This window comes from Portunus trituberculatus, chromosome 15 (genome assembly GCF_017591435.1).
Source record: "Portunus trituberculatus isolate SZX2019 chromosome 15, ASM1759143v1, whole genome shotgun sequence".
In the NCBI taxonomy this organism is placed as follows: Eukaryota; Metazoa; Arthropoda; class Malacostraca; order Decapoda; family Portunidae; genus Portunus; species Portunus trituberculatus.
Window position 1 is genome coordinate 15589858 of NC_059269.1, and position 21271 is coordinate 15611128.

General features: G+C 49.4%; 1 protein-coding gene across 1 annotated transcript in view; it reads left to right on the forward strand.

The window, feature by feature from the left end:
* The first annotated feature begins 509 nt into the window (after positions 1-509).
* Positions 510-21271, forward strand: part of LOC123504283 (atrophin-1-like) — a 20798-nt gene continuing 36 nt past the window's right edge. Inside the window, 7 exon segments of the mRNA XM_045254691.1 lie at positions 510-1492; positions 16685-16834; positions 16837-17768; positions 17902-18054; positions 18288-18459; positions 18611-18796; positions 18999-21271. The exon segment at positions 18999-21271 is cut by the window's right edge and continues 36 nt beyond it. Of these exon segments, the coding sequence (XP_045110626.1) occupies positions 808-1492; positions 16685-16834; positions 16837-17768; positions 17902-18054; positions 18288-18459; positions 18611-18796; positions 18999-19294 (2574 nt within the window). The 5' untranslated portion in view covers positions 510-807 and the 3' untranslated portion in view covers positions 19295-21271.

The following is a 21271-nucleotide window of genomic DNA, read 5'->3' on the forward strand; positions in this document are numbered from 1 at the left end:
GGGAGGCGAGGTGCGGGAGGAGGAGCAGAGTGAGGTGGGGAAAGGGGGGAGCAAGGAACGGGTCGTCGCCAGGTGCAACACACCACCAACCTCACAATCTTGACGTCTCCTGCACATGTACATTTGTTTCCGTGCCTGCACTCTGCTAGGACAAGATGCGTCACGTAAAAATATAAATAGATTGCGTGTGTTGATCAAGCAGTTCCTTAGCAAAATAAGAAGTTTATTTCATTACTTTGGCTTCCCACAGGACAGTTATGTATGCTCAGGTGACAAGTTGGATCTCAGCACTTTTTTTTTCAGTGATTGTTAAAGTTGTTTTGGTTCATTTCTCTTTATCTACAATGGAATTGTGTTTTATTTTTGACGTTTTAGAAGTAATCGAGTTACGTGAATGTAGAAGTAAATTAAAATAGTATATAGATGATCAGATGGCGACGGTGGAATCGACCAGTATGCGCATGCGCGGGGTGGAGTGTGGAAGTGCTGGCAGCCACTTTCACTATATACTAGACTTGTGGCTCACTACTTGCGTAGCGTACAAGTCTGTGGGGCCGCGTGCAGCCGCTCCGTCCTGATCGCTGGTGCTGTTGGTGCCTTTACGTGCAGGTGCTCCTCAGGACTATAAGTTGCTCTTCACCGCAGAACTGCGCGTCCCCACGGCACTGTGAACTTGACACATTTGTTTGACGACACTGTTTGTATCAAGCACTGAAATGCAGTGAATGACTGAGATAAAAAAAAAAAAACGTTTCTACTTGAGAGTTTTCTGAAAAGTTTTTGTGGTGTGCACGGAAGACTTACAAAATGCCGAAGATTTTCTTAATTAAAGACCGGCTGCAACAGCAGCAGGCTAAGCTCCTGGAGGCGCAGAAGGCAGGAGTAACCCTGGACGATGATCGTGGTCGTCATGCGGACCTCAACACTTCTCCCTTCACAAGCACGCCCTCAACACTGGACCTGCGGAGTAGCAGTTCCTCCCCGAGGGAGACGCTAATGGACACGTCTCCCTCCACCATCGACCTCAGGAAAGATAAGTCAGCAGTCCCGGAGAAGAGCGAGCGCCTCGATCTCGCTCGTCTCGACTTGTCGAGAGACAGTCTCAATCTGTCAAGAGAAAGCCACCCCGAACTGTCAAGGGACAGTCGCCTCAGCCTGTCGAGGGAAAGCCGCCTCAACCTGACAAGAGACAGCCGCCTCGATCTGTCAGTAGACAGCCGGCTAAATCTGTCAAGAGACAACCACCTCAACCGCTCCCTAAGCAGCCGCCTCAGCCTGCCCAGGGACAGCCGCCTCGACCTGTCACGGGACAGTCGGCTGGAGGTGACCCGGGAGGACCCGCTTGACCCGGAGAGTTTGGATTTACGTCTCTGCGAGCGAAGCTTGGATCGCGCCAGCAGTCCTAGCCGCCGCCCCCCGCGCTACTCGCCGCCGCGCCTGCTGGACGACCACTCCCCGGACCAGCCACTCTCCCTCACCATCAGAGACAGAGGTAAGCCCTTCCGTTGTGTATTCCTGTCACGTCATGTTTTATTTCCTTCTGCTTCTCGTAGAACATTTTGCATGGGCTGTATTTAAAGCTTGTATAACTGAAATCCAAGATTAATCTTTTCTTTACACTTTCTTAGAGTGAATGACTTTGTTTGTTTTTAAGGTGGAGGCTCAGCCACACTCATGAAGTTAGCTCACTGGTGTCAGAGGTGTATATTGGGAAACTTGTTTGGGCAGTATTTTCTTAACCTATGCACTTCATCCAAGCGCACGTGTTGACTGCATGTAGAACCACTGTACCACGCTTCTCTTATAAGTCACTGCAGTTTAGGATTTTGTTTGCGTCTTGTAAAGAAGTATTATCTGCCTCAGTATGTAACAGCACAGGTGTAATGACCCCACACCTGTGACAGCCGGGTAGGGAGGTAAGGAGGAAAGGGGCTGGGCGGGAAGAGGCAGGGCGCGCCGGCGGGAGGGAGACAGCAGGGAGAAGGAAGTGCGTCTGACTCGCGCCACACATGACTTGATGACCCTGAGGGTGCGGGACGCCCAACGGGACTTAAGGAAAGTCTTGGGAAAGGACTTCAAGAGTGCCAGTTATCTCGCAAACAGGTTCTTCCAGTACCACCAACACCGCCAAAGCCATCATCACCACCACCTCCACCACCATATCATCATCCCCATCACAATACCGATAGTCCCATCACAGCCTGTAGGTCACTCGTCTCCTTTTATTCCTCTCCCTTCATGGTGTCATCTTACCCTTTACTTCACCTCCTTCTCCGCGCGCGCGCACACACACACAAACACACGCAGACGATTGCATGCGCAGGGAAGGTATCGGCGGGCGCAGTGGTGGCCCTATCTTCCATTCCTTGTATTCCTCGTAGCTGGTTCTTGCATCACCTCTTTCTCATCCGTCCTCGAGGAACAAACGGGTCTTCCTTATATGTCTCTGTCCGCGCAAAAAAAGATAAAAACTGAAACTATCCACTACATGATAAAAATTAATGTGTACGACAGTTGGTGTAAACAACGATGAATTATTATATTAGGAAAAAAAAGACAATATATGAAGTAAAAAAACAACAACAACTGTTGGAACCGCTTAAAATCTATCCTTGATATTTAACTGCAACCTCACCTTATCTAATAAAACCGTGGGGTTAAAATGGTAGTTTTGTTCTTTATGTACTAAGATGTAACAAACATATGCTACCTAATTTTGAGTATGACCACATCCGCGCTTCTCTTCACCCCCCTCCTCGCTTCCCGCCCTCGCTCCCGGAAAGCACTCTTGCTCGCGGCGCCTTCAATTAGATCAGTCAACCCGCGGGAAGCTACAAGTCAATAAACGGTGAAGTCAATAGCAAGAATTCAAAAGCAATCCCACAGTGGTTCTTGGTAGCCTTGGACAACCTCACCTTTCCACGATACTGTTTCTCTCTCTCCCGGGAAGACTAGAGCAAGGTTATGACGGGGCCGATGTTTGCGTGTCATTTCACTCATACTCACTTCCAATTTCATTCGGTCACCATCGAGTCCAGTTCTCACAAAAATGCGTAACTTTGCAAGCCTCCTTATCACATTTTTCACTCGTGGCACAGCGAAGTAAGATAAAGAAACATCTTGTCTGGGAAAGGAGGAAATGACGGGCATTGTAAGACGCAGAGAGGCAGTGAGGAGGAAAGATTAGGAGACGGTGAGCGAGAGTGTGTAGGAGGGAGATTTACTTGGCCTCGCTAGGTTAGAAGAAAAACTACACCTCACGTCGCTATGGCCGAACACCCGCCACCGCTCCTCACTTGCATGCCGCTTCCACTTCACGCATCGCTCTTCAAGCTTCGCGCAGAATCGGGGACCAAAAAACCCAGGGTACTGACTGGATAATTCTTTGATGCACCAAAAAGACAATAGCAAACCAGCGGGAAGAAAGACCAGTTATGTCCAAAATGAAGCAGAAGGCTCACGCATCATCCCACACCTTGGCCCACTCTGCATAAGGGGGCACCTTCACTCTCTACAGCACGGTGCCACATAAGTACATCCTCCCCCTGAACAGCTGGCACCAGTACATGCAAGTCTTTTGGGGTATTACAGTTAGAACCAGCTGAGGCAAAGAGTGGAGGTGGGTGGGTGGATGGAGGAGGCAGACGCTGACAGCAGCACCCAGCTCAACAGTTACATGGCCTTCGCACAGGGTCGTTCCTAACTTTCTAGACAGGCGTCTTGGACCTGCCACTTCTTGTCTTACTTTTTTGCCCTTGACATACATTGCATCAATAATAGCTGACTCACACATTAACCCCAATCGCGGCCGCTTGAACGATTACAAATACGAGTACTGTAAAGAACGCCACCGTGTCCCCTACGCAGGGTGGCGCCTCGCCACTCTTTGCATCCGATTATCACACGTCCTCGTCTTAGCCAATGAAATATTGGATTTATGAACAGACTGCTGGTTCCTTCACGGCAAGCGAGGCATGGGACAGTCCTTCAGAAGGACGCACCAGACAGGACCTGTAAGACTTCTCTCTCTCTCTCTCTCTCTCTCTCTCTCTCTCTCTCATGCATTTTTTTCATTTTCTTTACTATTTATTTATATATTTATTTATTTTATGCGATACTTCCTTTCGAGGGCATTTTTTTTTTTTTTTAATATACGTTTCTGCCTCGTTCACTGCGCTGTTCCTCACGTTGTTCAGATGAGAAGAAAATACAGTAATTCGGTGTCATTTTTCAGTTCTCGCTATCGATTTTAAACCTGCCCAGAGCTCCGAGACACTTAACTAAAATAGCAGATCACGGTAATTTGCTCTCCCTTCCCTTTGCCTTCCTTCCTTCATTCCCTCTCCGCTATCCTCTTCACCACCGCATTTCCATACCTCCCCAATCACCCGCTGTGTCTGAACCGCGAACAGAGATTAAATTGAGATGACTTCCTTAAACCGTGAAAAATTTATATTGTGATTTTTTGCTCCCTTTTTAAACGTTCGCATATCTTTCTCCCCTTCACGAGCCTTGTCCTCCTCCCCTGTCACGTGTCTTCTCCCTAAGGGGCACGTGTCCTTCTCTCCCTGTCGGACACGTTGCCCCATTGCCCCCTTGTCTTCCTCCCCGCCTCCCCATGTGGGCACGTGTTCTTCCCACGAGGGTACCCCATCTCACGGTCAGAGCCATATTTATCATCCCTTTTTCCTCCTCTGTCTGGGTTCGCGTTTCAACATTTAAATGCCAACCTTTTACCACCACCGCCGCCACCGCCACTCTGCAGTATGAGCAAAACGACGAGGTAGAATATAGGATGAAATTAAACCACTCTTGCTTACTACTCACTCTCTTTACTCTTTACATGCAGACTTACTTTCATGCGCCGGATTAAACTACTCTCACTGAATGGAAAGTCTAGAGGAGGTACTTTGCTTACCGTGGACTGAAATTGTATATAATATTGTTCGGGTGTATCATGTTGCTGCGTTTAGTGTTTACATTGCGACGGTGAGCTGCAGTGTGTTCCGTGTGCTTGTAGGCCACAGTGCGGTGATGCAGGTCCAGTAAGAGGAAGTAAAAGGTGATAGGTGAGGAGGAACAGGAAGATATCACACTCTTGAAGTTTGTATACGCTATAGTTCTCCTCCTCCTCTTCCTCCATCTCCCTCTCTTGTTCCTGATTTTCTTCTCTCTCTCTCTCTATGTCTTCGTCTTCGACACTACCTCCTCCTTGATTCATTCTTTGCGTCAACACCTTATCTGAATGTAATTATTTCATGTTTTTTTTACATACTTCTATATCCGGTAAACCGTTCTTCTCTCTCTCTCTCTCTCTCTCTCTCTCTCTCTCTCTCTCTCTCTCTCTCTCTCTCTCTCTCGTCGTAACCCTACAGACAGTATCACCTCACCTGTGGTCTTACATTCCCCCTCTTTTACCTTCCTCCCCTCCCCCCATTCCCTTTCCTTTCGTCCCGTCCTCCTTCAAAGAACTCTCCTTCCTTTTCCCAACCTCCCTAATTCCCTACGTACTCCCACATAAACTTAACCCTCCCACCTTTTCCTTCCCCAGTTTACTCCTTTCTCACTACGCTGTCCTTATGTCCCTCCCATTCTCCCTCCTTCCCTCTTTCCGCACACCTAACCTTACCTTACTCTATCTTACCTCACCTCACCTCTTCATCTCTCTTTCTCTGCGTTTTTTGTGCCTCAGTCTCTTTTCACTTGTATCCTTTTCTTGTATTCTTTCCCTTTATCGCCTTCCAGGTCATACAGGCTTTTCGTGTTCCTCGTCTTGGTTCTCCTTCTCCTCTTCTTCTTTCGTACTGTACTTCTATCTTCCCTCTTTCCTTCACGCTTCTATCGTATAAACTTACGCTCGAGTGACTTTTGACTTCTTAGTACACACGCACTCACGCACCCACTCACATACATATACACATACACGCACACCCTCACACACTCACCTTCCTTCCTTCTTCTCGGGAACCCGTTTGATCACCTGGAAGAGTCGTTGAAAATGGATATTTTGTAGAGCGGTTAGCATTTTTTACGGGCGTGTTTTGGCTGGAGGTGAGAGGAGGAGGAGGAGGAGGAGGAAGGTAGAGGGGCTTTGGGCAGGTCAGGCTTCCACACCCTCCCTCACCCACTATCCCCTCAACCCTTCGTGCCTTTACCTTTGCTTGGACGGGCCGATAAAAGTTGTCTGTCTGTCAGTGCGAGTTTCTAATTCTTTCCCACCCCATCTATGGTGCGGAGAAGCAATCGTGGATGCTAACAGATCATTGTGGACCTCGCTCATTACGTATGCTTTGGGCAGCGGCGCCGAGGAACGGTTCGCTTACTGTCCCTCCTTACTAACCCACAACCCTTCTGTTCTTCATCACTACCCGTTCTCTCATCCCCTGGCTGGTGTGTTCCGTTGTTGCCGTGCCCAGGCCTTTGTTCCTACTCAGTCCCACGGCATAAGTGTTGTGGCTTTATCGCAATAACAAAATTATAGGGTTAAATCGAAGCAAGTAGACCGACCCCGCGAGAATGAAGCGTGGTGGCCTGTGGATTCTTCGCGCCTGGAATACTGATGAGAGATGCGAGGCTGGTGCAGGCCAAGCCACCCTCACAAGCCTGACAGGAACACTATAACTCCCTTCACGATGATCTGTGAATGAAGAACTAGAGGAAACTATGAGGACTTTCCTTCAGTATGCTTTGGGGTCACTTTCGGCGGGGTGCGAGACAAGTAAGAGTAGAGAAACGTGACAGAACCGTAAGGCAGCATGACCGGGGGCGAGAGTTGTCCTTGGCGCTGCGCCGGTGAGCTGCCGAGCCCACGCCTACGCCACAGCCTCACCTGTCTTCTCTCCAAATAGTTCTCATTTACACGCCCACGCAGTAAATAACGTGTAGGCCATTTGTGTGAATGTTAACATCGACATCCACTCAGAACTGCGGCCAGAGATCGGAGAGGAGGCAGCGGGTAAAGGGTAGATGCGGGAAAACTTGGCAACGCTGTTCTTCAAGGCTGTGAGTAACGGTGAATGAACGCTAGGCGGGAGGAGAGGGGTGAGGGGGTGGCGGTAAAGGATAGTGGTGGCAGGTGGAACATAATGTGGGCTCTCCTATTATCCATCTGACGGTGTTGACGCTCCACCTTCCGAGACTTGCTTCACCCACGCCGCGAATTCGACTGTTTGAAGCGCACTCAAGGGCGAAGGAAGAATAGGAGGCCGGCGAGAGACGTGAGCACAACCACTCTTCCCTTGCCTCTCTCTCCCCCTCACCCACCCTTTAAGGAGCCATTGTTGTTTTCACAATGGTCACCATGACACACTCATACAGTTCACATACTAATTAAGAGCCAGGAATGAAAAAAAAAAATTCCTATACGCATACTTAAGCACACAATACTATGTTCGTGTGCATGGCGCCTCAAGTTAATGTTGTGGGCCATGTAGGGCTCGTGAGGTGTGGGCGGCGCCGCATGCCAAAACAAAGGACTGGCGGAGGAGCGTCAGCAGGCGGCCTGTCGGACCATTTCAACATTCAAGGCAAGGCTAACACCAAATGGGCCTCGCTCCATCCCATCTGTTGCCGTGCTCGTCCCAAGGTTCTGGTGATGGATGTGTGAGTGCTTAAGCCTTGCGCGCTTGGGACTCGAGCCAGCAGCATCACCGACCCTCACAGCCGTGCAAAGGCGGATCTCCAAGTAGCACATTATTAGGTGTGGTAGGTTACTCTGGTTCACTCTTGCCGAGGCTGTAAGTGCGTTGCGCCCTGGCCTTCAGTGGCGCCCGTCCCCCTCCCTCCCTCCGCCCCGATGTGAGGTTGATGTGCGGCACCTTCCTCGCGCCGCGGACCTGTTGCAACCCGCACGCCCATTGCTCTCAGGTGTTTGTCTGATTACACACGCGCGTCTCCCGACCAGGAATGCTTCGTGTTGCGCTGTGAGGGACGAAGCCTGATGATTCCAGATAGCTTTCGTGTCCTCCACAGCCATTGGTAACGGTTTTCTATCAATCTTAAAACTTCCCCGCCTTTCTTGTCTCCGTCAGCATCGTTCTTTTGTGACAGGAGGTGCCGCCTCATCAGTATTGTTCACCATCCACCATTGTCCCCCTCCAGCCCGAGTATCCTCCCCACCTTGGCAATGACGTCACCATCTTTGACTTGTCAATAACACCAGCACTAAAGTGTTCCCTTCTTGACAATCTCTCCAAAGACTTTGTAGCGCTCGCTTTTTCTCAGAGAACCGTCTGTGTAAAATGGTAGCAATGAATAGCTAACAATAATTATGCATCGATTAGTGGCAATAATGCAGAGATAAAGTATCCAGTATGCATGAAATATACTGGTCAATCTCCACAAGCAGACAGTTCGCCTAAGGCTCCTGTTAACGGCCCGATGCCCCACAGCGACAGGTCGACTCTGCCCTGACTATAAACTGCCTTAGAGTCAAAGTGCAACGAACACGTTCAATGTCAGCGCCGGCAGCTCGCGGCAGGTGGACAGGGAAAGTCTCGTGGCCGTCCCGCTTGTCTTTTTTGCGAGCAGATCATTATTGTTGTGGAGGACGTGTTAGGAGCGCGAGGTTTGTTCCGAGGGTGTATTAATTCTATGGTTCCGTCCCTGTACGGTAATGTGTTGTTAATTTTTCTTCTGTGTTGATTCCCGTTGTGTTTGGAGAAGCACGAATTTTGTTGATGGAAGAATTGATTTTTTAAGCTATCTTACAATAAAGTGTTCTATCTTAATTCCCTATCTAGAACGGAACGGTGGATGTCAGGCAGTACGTGGCAGTATTTATCTTTTTCTAATGCTGAGGCCGCTAATTCGACTGATGCGTCTTATGAAAACATTTACTCAGAGTGTGGAAAGCACTGTACCAGCAACCCTCACTGGAAACCGAGCGTGTCGTTCTATATAAGCATATTTCCTGACATGAATTTGACGTGATGACTTCCCTTCCCAGTAATCGCTTTAGCCAAGCCGCAAAACGCTCCTCGCACCTCAAACACAGCCCCGCTGCCAAGGGACAACCTTCAAGATATGCACAGCGACTCATGAAGAGGCAACTGCTGGTGCTGGAGGGTAGAGACCTTCCAGACTTCCAAAACCCGTCATGTGGAACGGACTGGAACGCCCCAACGCCTCAGCTTGTTCCCTCCTGCCAGTCGCCTCTTTGACACAGCAGTACACAGCCTGTTATCGCCTGAAAGAAATAAAACGATGTCTTGAAGCGACCGTGAGCATTGTACAAGGGTGTTTGTGAGTACAGGACTGGATGTTTAGGGGCAGTCCTCTGGGCTGGGAAGATATGGGATGTGGGTGAGGGAACAGCAGAGGTGCGGTTCACGCCAGGCAGGCAGTGGGAACGCAGCATCACTGTTCTTTTATGCCGAGGCTCAGACGTGGTGAATGTTTTCACTTATTCTAATATTTGCCTGCATCAAGTCAATCCAGTATTACCCGAGTCTCGCAGTCGCTAGGCACGGCGGCTTACACGATTCTGGCCCACAGGTGATTACTGTTTTTTTTTTTTTTTTTTTCGTTCATATCCCCACAATGAAAAAAAAGATCAACGTAGCCTGTGTTTCTCCTTGCATGATTTCTCGCGACAAGCATTCCTTTCATAGTCGCGTCTTTTCTTTCTTTTTCTTTTTTTATTCTCAGCCTTTTGTATTGAAACAGTCGAATGAACTTTTCAATCTACTCACTATGACCCTCTGTGTGCTCCTCCGTGTGTCGCAGTCGCACGAGGAAGTGTTGAACAGTGCGCTGCGTGACTCTCCGCTCATGTGTCCGAGAGGGAAGGTCGAGAGAGATACAAAACCTGTGTGTTGAGGGGAGGACTCAGTGGACAACTGCGTCATTTTCACTGCCAAGGCCAGCCGGAGCGTGGTGCCTGCAAATCACCAAGCGCCTGGCTAGATGAACACTCACACATCACACATTCTATCATCGCCAGTATACTTTTATCCTTCTATTTTCTTCAGGTATAGTTTAGAGAGAGCGAGTACTGAAGGAAATATTTGTATACCCAGCATTATGTTCATGTATACGAATCTGGAGCAAGACAACGGGGCAGAGGCGGGTGTGGGCAGCGTGCCACGGGTAACTGGTTTGTGGGGAGGGAGTCTGGTCCCCGTGGAGGGTGAGGGGGTAGGGAGTCTGGGGGCGCAGTAACCTCCCACCCACACCCGCCACACACCACTGACCCGACTCGGTCTTCCCCAAGCTGCTCATATTCCGTGATGTACACACGTTTCCCCATTTTTTTGTCATTTCTGTAAGTTATTGTCGTTCGTCTTTGTAATCATCGTATTGTTTTAATTGTCTTGTGTATCCATACGGAATTCAACTCAGTTCCTCCTTTGGCAACTGTCTCAACCCAGTCCAGGAACCAGCAGGAGCAACTGAACTATTCCGTGACCCCGCCTGCCCTCTCGCCCGCCCAGAAAGGCGAGCTGGTTTCTCTCAGCGGAACAAACACTCAACCTGCCTGAAACACTGAGACACAACTCCGCCCTCACCCTCCGCGAACCCCTTGCAGCCTATAGTAAAACCAGCCTCACTTGGTACGATAAAGCAGGCCAGCAGCCTCTCCGCTACCAGCTGCGCGTGTCTGGAACCGTTCGATAATGAAGCTCCGGGAGTGTGGTGTCAGCGACTCTGGCTTACTGTATGAAAGAGCGGAAGTTTGTCCGCTGTGCCCTTGGTCTGACGCCGTGCATAACGCAGCACCAACGGCATGGAGACAAAACATCCACTTTCAATGGGATGTGAACTGCCGTTTTATGATTTGCTTTTTGACATTTACACGCCACCACAACACTCCAGGAAAACTTGGTTCGGTTGGTGTTGCTGGTGTTTGAGCTGTTGTTGCATCACGTGGTGGTGATGGCGGTGGTGGCAGACAAGAAAGATGATAAGAATGGCGCCTCACTGACAACCTTCAAGGGACGCTGAACTCCTGGCTCCTGTTTGTTCTTCTTATCTTATCCAGTTTATCAAGAGTATTAGTGCATTGCAGACTTACTTGCTTCTAATTTATATTATATTGTTTATGAATGGGAAAGAAAAACTGGTGTGTGCGAATAAGGCGAAGGGAGCAATCCGGCCCCGCCCTCACCTGCCCTGCGCGCGGGTCAAGGCTGCCGCGCCTCACTGATTAGATCACGCACAAGATGAGAACTGCCCTCACTGAGGGACGGTCGCGCCACGCCGTCCAGCATCGCCCAGGCCACCACCACTCGTGCGTGCATCTTGTAAACGTGTTCGTTATTTAGGCAAATTCATAATTCTTGTACTATTGTTTAACATAAAAGTAACCTGCTCCTGACAAAGCCTGTATACTCACACAGCGGCTATCTTTGGAATTTAACAATAGTATATATGACAAGAATTAACTTGAGACGCACTAGTGCTACAGATAGATGGCGCCAAGCCAGATAGCCGATATCGAGTCAAATTAATCATTTGCATCAGTTCGCTGAGGTCAAGATGCTACACCTGCCTTGGCAGAGGCCGCGGGCCCTCATAGTTTCCGGTTGGTGTCCCTCTCATTACGTTGCAGCCTCGGGCAAGGGTGCTGCTCTGACCACCGCGAGGGAAGGATCCTCGAGGTCACCCACTGGTCTTCTTCCTTCCGGACGTTGCTTTATGGACCTTCCCTTTAAGTCAGTGTTACATTAATCTTTAAAAGTACACAGAAGCCGGCTGACAATTCCAGCCAGGGAAAGAATACAACTGACTTAACACTGACATAACGTTCCTCTGATCATCTCGCCGCTCTTGGAGGATGAAGAATGTTGTTGTATGTACGTGGCATTATTTATGTATTCTCAAACACACTCGATCCCAAGTCGTGGGGGCGGAGGAGGGTTCAATAAGACTCTCTAGCTGCAGACCGCAAGTCCTCGCGACTTCCCTCTGTATACCGGTAGCTTCGGGGAACAACAGGTGCAGCTACGGAAAAATACATGCATGACTACGCAGCAAAACGGGACGATGAACACAAGATCTGGAACTGAGAGCTGGAGTTTCATGTGAGGCTCAGAACTATTCACATAGTTAACAGATTCCTTTGTCATTTACGACTTTTCGCGGTTCTCGGTTCATGATTAATCCTGCCATCAGGTAATGAACGAAGAATTTGAACATAACCTTTAGATTTGCATGTTGTCTCAGAAATATTCAGACAGTGAGGGAAAAGAAGAGTTTCCTGACACGCTCGTCTCATCACCAGTTTTTATTTACAAGTGGAATTTGGTTGCACATGGTAACGTATCTGTTAATTTCACCCTTACTCGCAAGGCCCAAAAGCACAAAGAGAACCTGAAGAAAAGTGGTCATTCGGTTTTCAAAATATAAAGCGGGTCTCGAGTGAGCAACACCGGCGCGCTGCTGCCGGGACGGGGAGGCGGACGCAGCACAAAGCTTCGTTCAGGTGTTCCCAAGGTGACCTTCACGGGCAGCCTCGGGCGTCTCTGGACGAAGTCAGTGTTCTTGTGATTCCCCACAGTTTCCAGCAGCAACAGTGTTTCCAGCGACCAGTCTGCTGGTTTGTTTAGATCAGACGGGCTGAGGGAGGGAGAGGGGAGAAGGGAAGGGAAGGAAAGGAAGGAGGAGGAGGAGCGCTCGTGGCAGGATGTTTTTGAGGATGAGAGCCTCTGACCTCCCTGACCACTAACAACTCACTAGCTTCCTCCCGCTTCCTCTGTCCGCCAGAAAACACCAGGAATAAAAAGTGTAAGTGCGATGCAGGAGAGCAGGTGGGCGCCAGGTGATGACTGCACGTAACCGCAACAGTCGGTCCAGAGCTGCTCATCACCGCCGCCTGCACGGGAAAGCTGAGGCCCTGGCCGTTCATTACAGTCTTGTCAAATCAAAGTATAAGTGTGAAGGATATGAAAAGAAAATTCTCGAGTCCTTGAAACGTGGTGTTGTTTGGCCAGCCACTTAATAGTAACTTTATGATAGCCCTGCTCGCCTCGCTGACGAAAAGTGCCTCCTCGTCGATGTGTTTTCCCTCCACCTATAACCAACAGCCTCTCTGCCGGAACCAGTGGGCCACCGGGTCGACTGTTGCCTGAACCTGCCCAGGGTCACCTTTGCGAGGTTGTTAACATGTGCACACTCTGGATAATCGACACGTCATGATAAGAGCGGCTGATGTAATATTTACTATTCATTGTCACCAGGAAACTGAATTATCTATTCTTCAAGAGTACATTTTTTTTTTTTTTTCTTTTTTGCGTAATCTGTTTCCATGTGTTATCTGTGAGACTTAGAAAATTCAAATATTATCCTTCGTTATTTAGAGTTTTCGTCGGTGCCTTTCATAACAGCAGTCACTGAGGAAACACTGAGTAAGATGGAAAGTAAAAAGTCGCTCAACACTCTGCCACCCACACCCCGTTGCTGTCTTGCGTGCACCACCAACTTAACGCCTGCTCAGATTTTTCTTAACCACCTCTTACCATCGTCATTAGCCTGTGATTTATGTGCGTATGCGGCGTTCAGCTAGGCAGGGACGAAAGCAGTGGTTATCTATAGTTATAGTTCCTCCTTGTTGCTGCTGCATTAGGAACACAAGGTCTAAGTCTCTAAGAAATCTCATAACCTAAGCCTTTTTTTTTTTTTTTTTTTTTTTTTTTTTTTTAGTTGTCACTCCACGTCCTGACTGCTTCCTGCCTCGAGTAGCCTTCATTAATTCATTTATGCATGTCTCGTTTATTCTCATGGCTGAGTTTGTTCGGATTGATTGAGAAGCTAAGGTACCGTAACAACGTCCTTTCTCGTCTTCTCACTAGATTATCTTCCTCTCCCCTCTTTCCCTCATCATGCTCTCTCTCTCCCCTACTCTGAAATTTCCATACGATCTTACTGTTGCAACGAAAAAATCCATTGCCCAGCCGGTCCCTGTCTGAAAATAGCTCTCTTTGTCTGTCTGCTTTTCAAATTCCTTGTTTATCTGCCAAGCTCTTCATGCGAACCCTTTGAAGTCAAGTGCCCAAGTTTTACCCACGTCAGTTCACTAGATTATGTTTCCTTATCTCACCTTGTACAGTCAATGGCAGGAATATTCTTTTGTTAATTTATGGAGAATTGCAAAGTAGCATATTTATCACCTGGAGAGATCCTTAGCAACGCAGTAGAGACAAGCATAGTGATGGCATGTGGCATCCGCGGGTCACACTGCCTGAGGTTCAAGGCCGCGCGGCATAACCTTGACAAGCTGCGGGTATTTGTATGTCCACTTCACCTGTCGTATTGTTTAGTGCACAGCCGTGGTTAAACTTGAAAGCACGACACTTTGGTGTGAATTATACCCTCGCCAGGAAAGGCAATTTATTGATGAGTGAAAAAAAAAAAACATCTGAGAGGGAAGCTGAATCTGGCTGGGTGAAGTACCAAAGAACTAAGGATTTCTTCTTAGCACCGTCAGACGACAAACAACTTCTATTATTATTATCTCACCACCACTCACAGACGCAGACTCCTTAGCATCCACACGCCCACCTTCCCCCTCAGTCTTACAGGGAGGCACAGCTACTATCAATATAGAGTACCTGTATTCCCTATAGTGCTTCAGAATACCACAGGCAGGGCAGCAACAGACAGACAACCAGCCAGCCACTCGCAGCCTTTTCTTTTCTCTGTTATGCAAAAGCTTCACATTTTCAGAGGTGCATGATGACCCTGAGCTTGTCAAATACGACACGCTAAATGGATACCTACCACCACACACACACACAACGCGTAGTGTAGTGGTTAGCACGTTCGACTCACAATCGAGAGGGTCCGGGTTCGAGTCCCTGAAAGCGGCGAGGCAAATGGGCAAGCCTCTTAATGTGTGGCCCCTGTTCACCTAGCAGTAAATAGGTACGGGATGTAACTCGAGGGGTTGTGGCCTCGCTTTCCCGGTGTGTGGAGTGTGTGTTGTGGTCTCAGTCTTCCCCGAAGATCGGTCTATGAGCTCTGAGCTCCCTCCGTAATGAGAAAGACTGGCTGGGTGACCAGCAGACGACCGTAGTGAATTACACACACACACACACACACACACACACACACACACACACACACACACACACGTCACCCTTTACATAATCAATATGGCAGAAGATGTATTGCACATCACAGTATATTTATATACGAGTATTTCAAAGTGTTGCCGGTTCGTCCAGGATCTGACTCTCCGAATCCCAATGCCTCACCAACTTCAGCATTTATTTACGCCACATTGCGGCATTTTAAAGCTCCGGCAACACGCAAGTCTATCCGTGGCTGTGTTTGGGTGCTGAGCGTGTTGCGGGTGCCACCTGGTGGTTACTCTGGCCTCGCTTTTCTCCTTCCCCGTCGCTATCTTCGTCCCAGCCGCGTCAACAACTCAACCTTGGCCACCCTATTGCTGCTTCCTAGTCTCTCTCTCTCTCTCTCTCTCTCTCTCTCTCTCTCTCTCTCTCTCTCTCTCTCTCTCTCTCTCTCTCTCTCTCTCTCTCTCTCTCCAGCACAGTCCTTCACCATCACCGTCAACACGTCGCCCAGTCCCGTTACTCTCGAGCCACAAAGTTTCGCTCGCGCTGCTGGTGTAGATGCACGGGCTACCGAGCTTTGTTGAGACCTTACAGATAGAAACATAATAAAAGGCCGCTAAGTCATTGTTACGGCGTCCCGTGTTACTTCCTGTACCTGTACACTTATGAACGCGGAAGTGGCTAGCGGAAGTTCCCCTCTCCCCACCTCTTCCTCCTCCTCCCTCCCCACATCCCACACGCTATGTATACTGTCCTTCCCTCCTCGTCCGCGCCCGTGTATGCTGCATGGCCTCTGCACATGCATACACAGCTCCACTCTTAGTGCAGAATTCCTATTATTTATGCATCACTCATACAGTACCGACGTATGAAGGGAGGGATTCATTAGTTACATCTGCGTGGGCTTTTGGTTTGACACATTAATGGGGTCAGTGATTCTGGACGAGAAGTTTCAAAAGAATGGCCACTCCTATGTCGTCCGTTGTGCCCCCAAGAGGGTACTCTGGTGTGCGGCACTTTTGTGTTAGTCGGTCGATTCTGCACACCTGGCGTCTCAAGGGAGCCAGGCTGTGATGAAGGAGGTGACCCGCCTTCCTCTTTTCCTTAATTTTACTTGAGCTCCACTGACTGTCCTGAGGTGGCATATGTTAAGCTCCCCAGGGACTCGCTACCTCGCTTAAATCCCCACGGTATGGTCGCCCCATCTGGCCGTCCTCAGGTTGTAAAAGCTGCCGCTTCTTCTTGCCTTCCCTGGGGAGCGAACCGCACCTGCATTATTTGCCCTACCCTCTTCCCTTCCTCCCTCGCCACCCACCCGAGAAAGTGAGGTTGAGGAGAGACGGGAATGGACGTTTTCGAACACACCCGATAAGATGAAAACAAATGCTAGGGCGAGTGTAGGGAAGCTGCTTCAACGTTGTAGGAACGTGTAGGTACAATCATGAAGTCAGTTGTCACGCCAGTTGTTAATTTGCATGTTGCACACTCGCTTTCTCTCTTTTCTACTAATACACTTAAGTTATGTGTATGGGCAAGGAACTCATCCTTACAAGTATTAGGTGATTAATAAGTACTGATATGTAAATATTGCTATCATATTGCGCTGAAAGGGCAGGATTTCTTTCCCTCATTACAGTGATGAAGAGTGACTAATGAATATTTCTGAACAGATGATGACAGCAGCTACAGGCGGGATGACGCCCGCGCCCGCAGCCCTTGTTCCCTGGACGCTCCAGTGGACCGCCCACGACGTGCCCTACCGCCCATCAGCCGCATGCTGCCAAGAGCTGCGTTGCTCCTCCGCTCCCGCTCGCCGGCACTGCCCCAGCCGACGCTCTTCTGCCTCCTCAAGATGTGCCGCTTGACTGCCACGTGCCCCGCCGCGCCGCCTCGCCGCGACTTCCACCCTTCTCTGACGTGAGGCGCCACCAGCGGGCTCCCTCCCCCATGGACTATGACCACCGTCCGTTCCGGTACCATGAGAGCCCCGTCCTACCCTACGACCTGACCACCCGACGCGCCCGCTCCCCCCGCAGCGTGTCCCCTCAGTCCCTCCCGCCGGTGATGGCTTCCATGCACCTCACACAGGCCACCAGCGCCGAGGACGGGGGCGGCCAAGGTAACGGCAGCGGTGCTCCTCCGAGTCAGCATGGCAGTGGCTCTAGCGGCGGCTACGTGGACGCTTCCCAGACTTCCCTCTCCTTCTTCGGTTCGCTGGGCATTGGTGGAGACAAAGGCGGTCTGGGTGGTGCTGACGGAGGGGGAGGAGGAGGACAAGCCCCTAGTGGAGGTCTCCCGAGCGTGGAGAGCACTTCCCTGCCCCCACCGATCCCCTTGCCCGTCGAGCCCCACGTGTACTCCCTCCCCGAGCACTGCCGCAGCATCCCCACCTCTGCCAGTGACACTTCTCAGGCATTCCCAGCTCCGGCACACTTCAGGGAAAGACACATTCACTTACAACACCAACATCATCTACACTCACATCACCAGCAGCAACAACAACAACAACAGCAGCATCAACAACAGCAGCAACAGCAACAGCAGCAGCAGCAGCAGCATCAACAGACACTTCTACAGCCACAACAGATCCAGTCACAAGCACCTCAGTCGCAGTACACAGTGGCTCCTCCGTCACCTTCGCCTCTCCCAGTCTCTCCTCCCTTGAGCTGCGCCCCATCGCCCCTCACCTGCAGTACCACCATCCTTAGATCTCCACCCGAGGCGCAGACCTTCGAGCCTCCATCACAGACACAGGTAAGAGAACATAACCATTTCTCCCCCAATTCTCAGTAGTGTAGTGAACTATTATTTTGGTAACGTCAACATGCTAATCCTGGTAATGAAGACGGAAAGAACAGTCTTCTGACACTTCGTTTTCTTTCCTCAGGTTCCTCTGGTGTCTTCAACGGATCTCCAGAGCGGATGGTCGGATCGCTCTCCCATGTCCCCACAGTACATGCAGACGTCTTACCCAAGCCGCCCCTCCCCAGGCAGCACCTCCCTTCTGGACGCCTCCTCCCCGCCTCTTCACGACCTCCAGGTATGCTGAGTCACTGGTTCATCTTGTTTTCATCTTTCCTCTCATCGTTCTCTTCTAATCCTAAAATATATAGATTTGGACTTTGATTCCTGATATCAGTGTTTTGGCGCAAAGGATGAAGTTAAATTTTTTATTTGATTTAGTCCTTCAGTTGAGTTGTTTTTTCACTTCAGTTACCAGCAGTCAATAAAGTCAAAACTAGAATATAACGTTGTCGTCTGTCTGTCGCACAGCGAGAAGTGCCACTACAAGTGAGGGTGTCCATCTTGCAGCAGAGGCTTGGCCTCCCAGAAGACACACCGCTTGAGTTCGTCAACGGAGGCCACGGCATCAAGAACCCCCTGGCTCCCCCCACTGACGCGACACGCCCCGAGGCCTCAGAGAAGATGCAGCAGCCACAGCCAGGTAATTACTTCATCATCCACAATGGTATTTTCATTGATAATTGAAATAGTTAAGTCAGTCCAACGTTATTCCAGTTTTACTTTCTCATTGTTCCCATTGCCCTTTATTTCAATATTCTGAATCAAAAGTGACCACTCGTTCCCTCCAGCAGTTGTGATGGATGACGACACCAGCAGCAAGTTCGTGTGTCGCGTGTGTTCCAAGACGTTCAGCCTGCAGCGACTCCTCAACCGCCATATGAAGTGCCACTCGGACGTCAAGCGTTACCTGTGCACTTTCTGCGGCAAAGGCTTCAATGACACCTTTGACCTTAAGCGCCACACCCGCACCCACACAGGTAACGCTCTGATCCTACTCACGTTGTGAAATGGCACATTGCAAAGCGATTATTGAGAAATTTGTCATACCTTTTCTATTTAACCTTAACTTCGCTTGATGTAAGAGTGAAATTTAAATACATTGCCATTTATAATTTATTTGTCTTATGATGAATGATTTTCGTACCACACTAACGCTCATGTTTTTTTTTTTTTCTGTAGGTGTGCGTCCATACAAATGTAATCTGTGCGAGAAGTCCTTCACGCAGCGCTGCTCCCTCGAGTCGCATTGCCTCAAAGTGCATGGCGTCCAGCACAGCTACGCCTACAAGGAGCGTCGCTCGAAAGTGTACGTGTGCGAGGAGTGCGGCCACACCACGGGAGAGCCGGAGTGCCACTACATGCACCTCAAGGACAACCACCCCTACAGCCCTGCTCTCCTCAAATTCTATGACAAAAGGCATTTCAAGTTCAATAACTCCAACTTCACAAACGTCCTCCTCATGAGTCAAACGTAGAGGAACAGCTGTCCTAACTTGCTACCAGTTTCCTCACCCATAACAGCAATGGCTTTTGTTGGTTAGGCCTCTGCTTCTGCCTTTACAAGCGTCACGCTGGTGGCCGCTGCTCCCTCCGCTAGTGACTTGATGCTGGGCAGACTGTATGCCCCTGGCCAGGAAGCAAACGGCCCCTGAGAGGCCGCACTCACGCAAGGAGGCCACATGCACTTTGGTCAGTCCTGCCACATACATATAACTAAACACGCGTTCCTCGCCGGCTCGGGACATAAACATATCTTCGTGCTTTTTCAACAGAAACATGCAAGGCATTATAAGTTTAATAAGTTATATGTAAAACTATAGGAAAAGTTTAGCTTAGGAGTCTATTATGTTAAGTGTTAGCATTGTGCTTTATCAGTGGCGAGATGAGACTGTGGACAGCAGCTTGGTGCAGCAGGAGAGGAGTGAGGCAACAGCTGTTTCAGTGAGCCGTTTGCAGTGCACAGTTGATTAATGAATGTTGCAATATAGATGTTAAGATGTTGCTAAACCAATGATTTTTACGTTTAGTACGTAGACTACAGCGTGAATGTTTAGCTGTTGAGTTCTAGGTGTTGATGCTGTTCTTTGTTTACAAGAAAACTTGTTAGCATTCACATACAAAAAAAAATCATTCAGTTTGGTGTAGAGGTTTATGATGATCTCCAGTGTAACATGAGGGCATTAAATACGATTGGTGCTCCAAGCCGTAAGTGATACGTCTTTTTTTATGTTTACATAATATACCAACCAATGATATTTACCTCAGAGCCGAGACCTGCCGCCCACCCGTGGCATTTGGAACCCGCAGTGCGTTGTCGCTCTGCTCCGTTGTTGGTTCCAGAAATAGACCTGGCGCTGGCAAGCGAGACTAGGTCTGGATCACTTTTTTAAAGGTTGTGCAGCATGGAGGCACCAGTGGGCACCCACGTGCCCTCCATGCGTGGTCGGCGGGCTCACGGCGCTCTTGTGGTATCTGCCGGTGAAGTACAAGGGTCTGGAGGGTGTACATAGCTGTATATAGGACGTTACTTTAATTTTATATTTTTATAATCCTGCCGGGACTTTCACACTCGTAAATGACAAACACATGGACGGGGCCACGCACCCTCAGGCCCCCACTGTGCGCTACACTCACTGCATCATTCATTTCTGAAATTTTCTTATGATTCTGGACACAGGATGACATTCAAGACTTCACTCTGCCTGGATTTGTTCCGTAGTGTGCAGCTGCTGGATAACCCAAGGGACGACAGCTGCCCACGTTTTGCAAGCATATCTTTGTCAGACCGTAATTCTTCAGCTTTTGAGGGAGTGAAATACATCAATGGGAACTATAGTTCGTAGGATCGTGATCTTGTGATGATATAAGTTAGTGCAACTCAGCACGCTGACTGACGCCCACCCGCGGCACACGCCTGCACGGCGCCCGCCCGCTCATCCTCACTTTCACGGTGCCATATGAATCTGATATTACGGCGCCGACTTCTAATAAGACAATCGGTCAATCTTTAATCAACGATGCCTAATGCTAAATCTTGGACGCAATTCTCCAACATTCATGGCTTTAAGTGCAGCACTGCAAACATTCGTCTGTGCTGGAGTGCGGGCGGCGCTGTTCGGTCCCGGAGGTGGCGCGGGAGTCACACTGCTTCACTACTACACGGGAGTCCTGGCGCGGCGCGGCATTGAGCGGCCGAGGCAGACAGCACTGTAGCCTTGGGGTCCTTCTTGCATGGCACTAGCGGCTGTCAGTCATTTCTCAAGGTGAGCTTCTCGTGTCATTTTCGCCTCTACGGGTTGCAGTTATGTTGTTAGAATCTTTAACCCTATTTATGGCCACGGTCGTGATCCACACCCTCGGGTCTCTTGTTGATTTCAGTCATATAATATATATTTTTTAGATTTTTTGTCTTTTGTGTCTGTTTACGTATATTCTCTATTTTCTCTGTATAT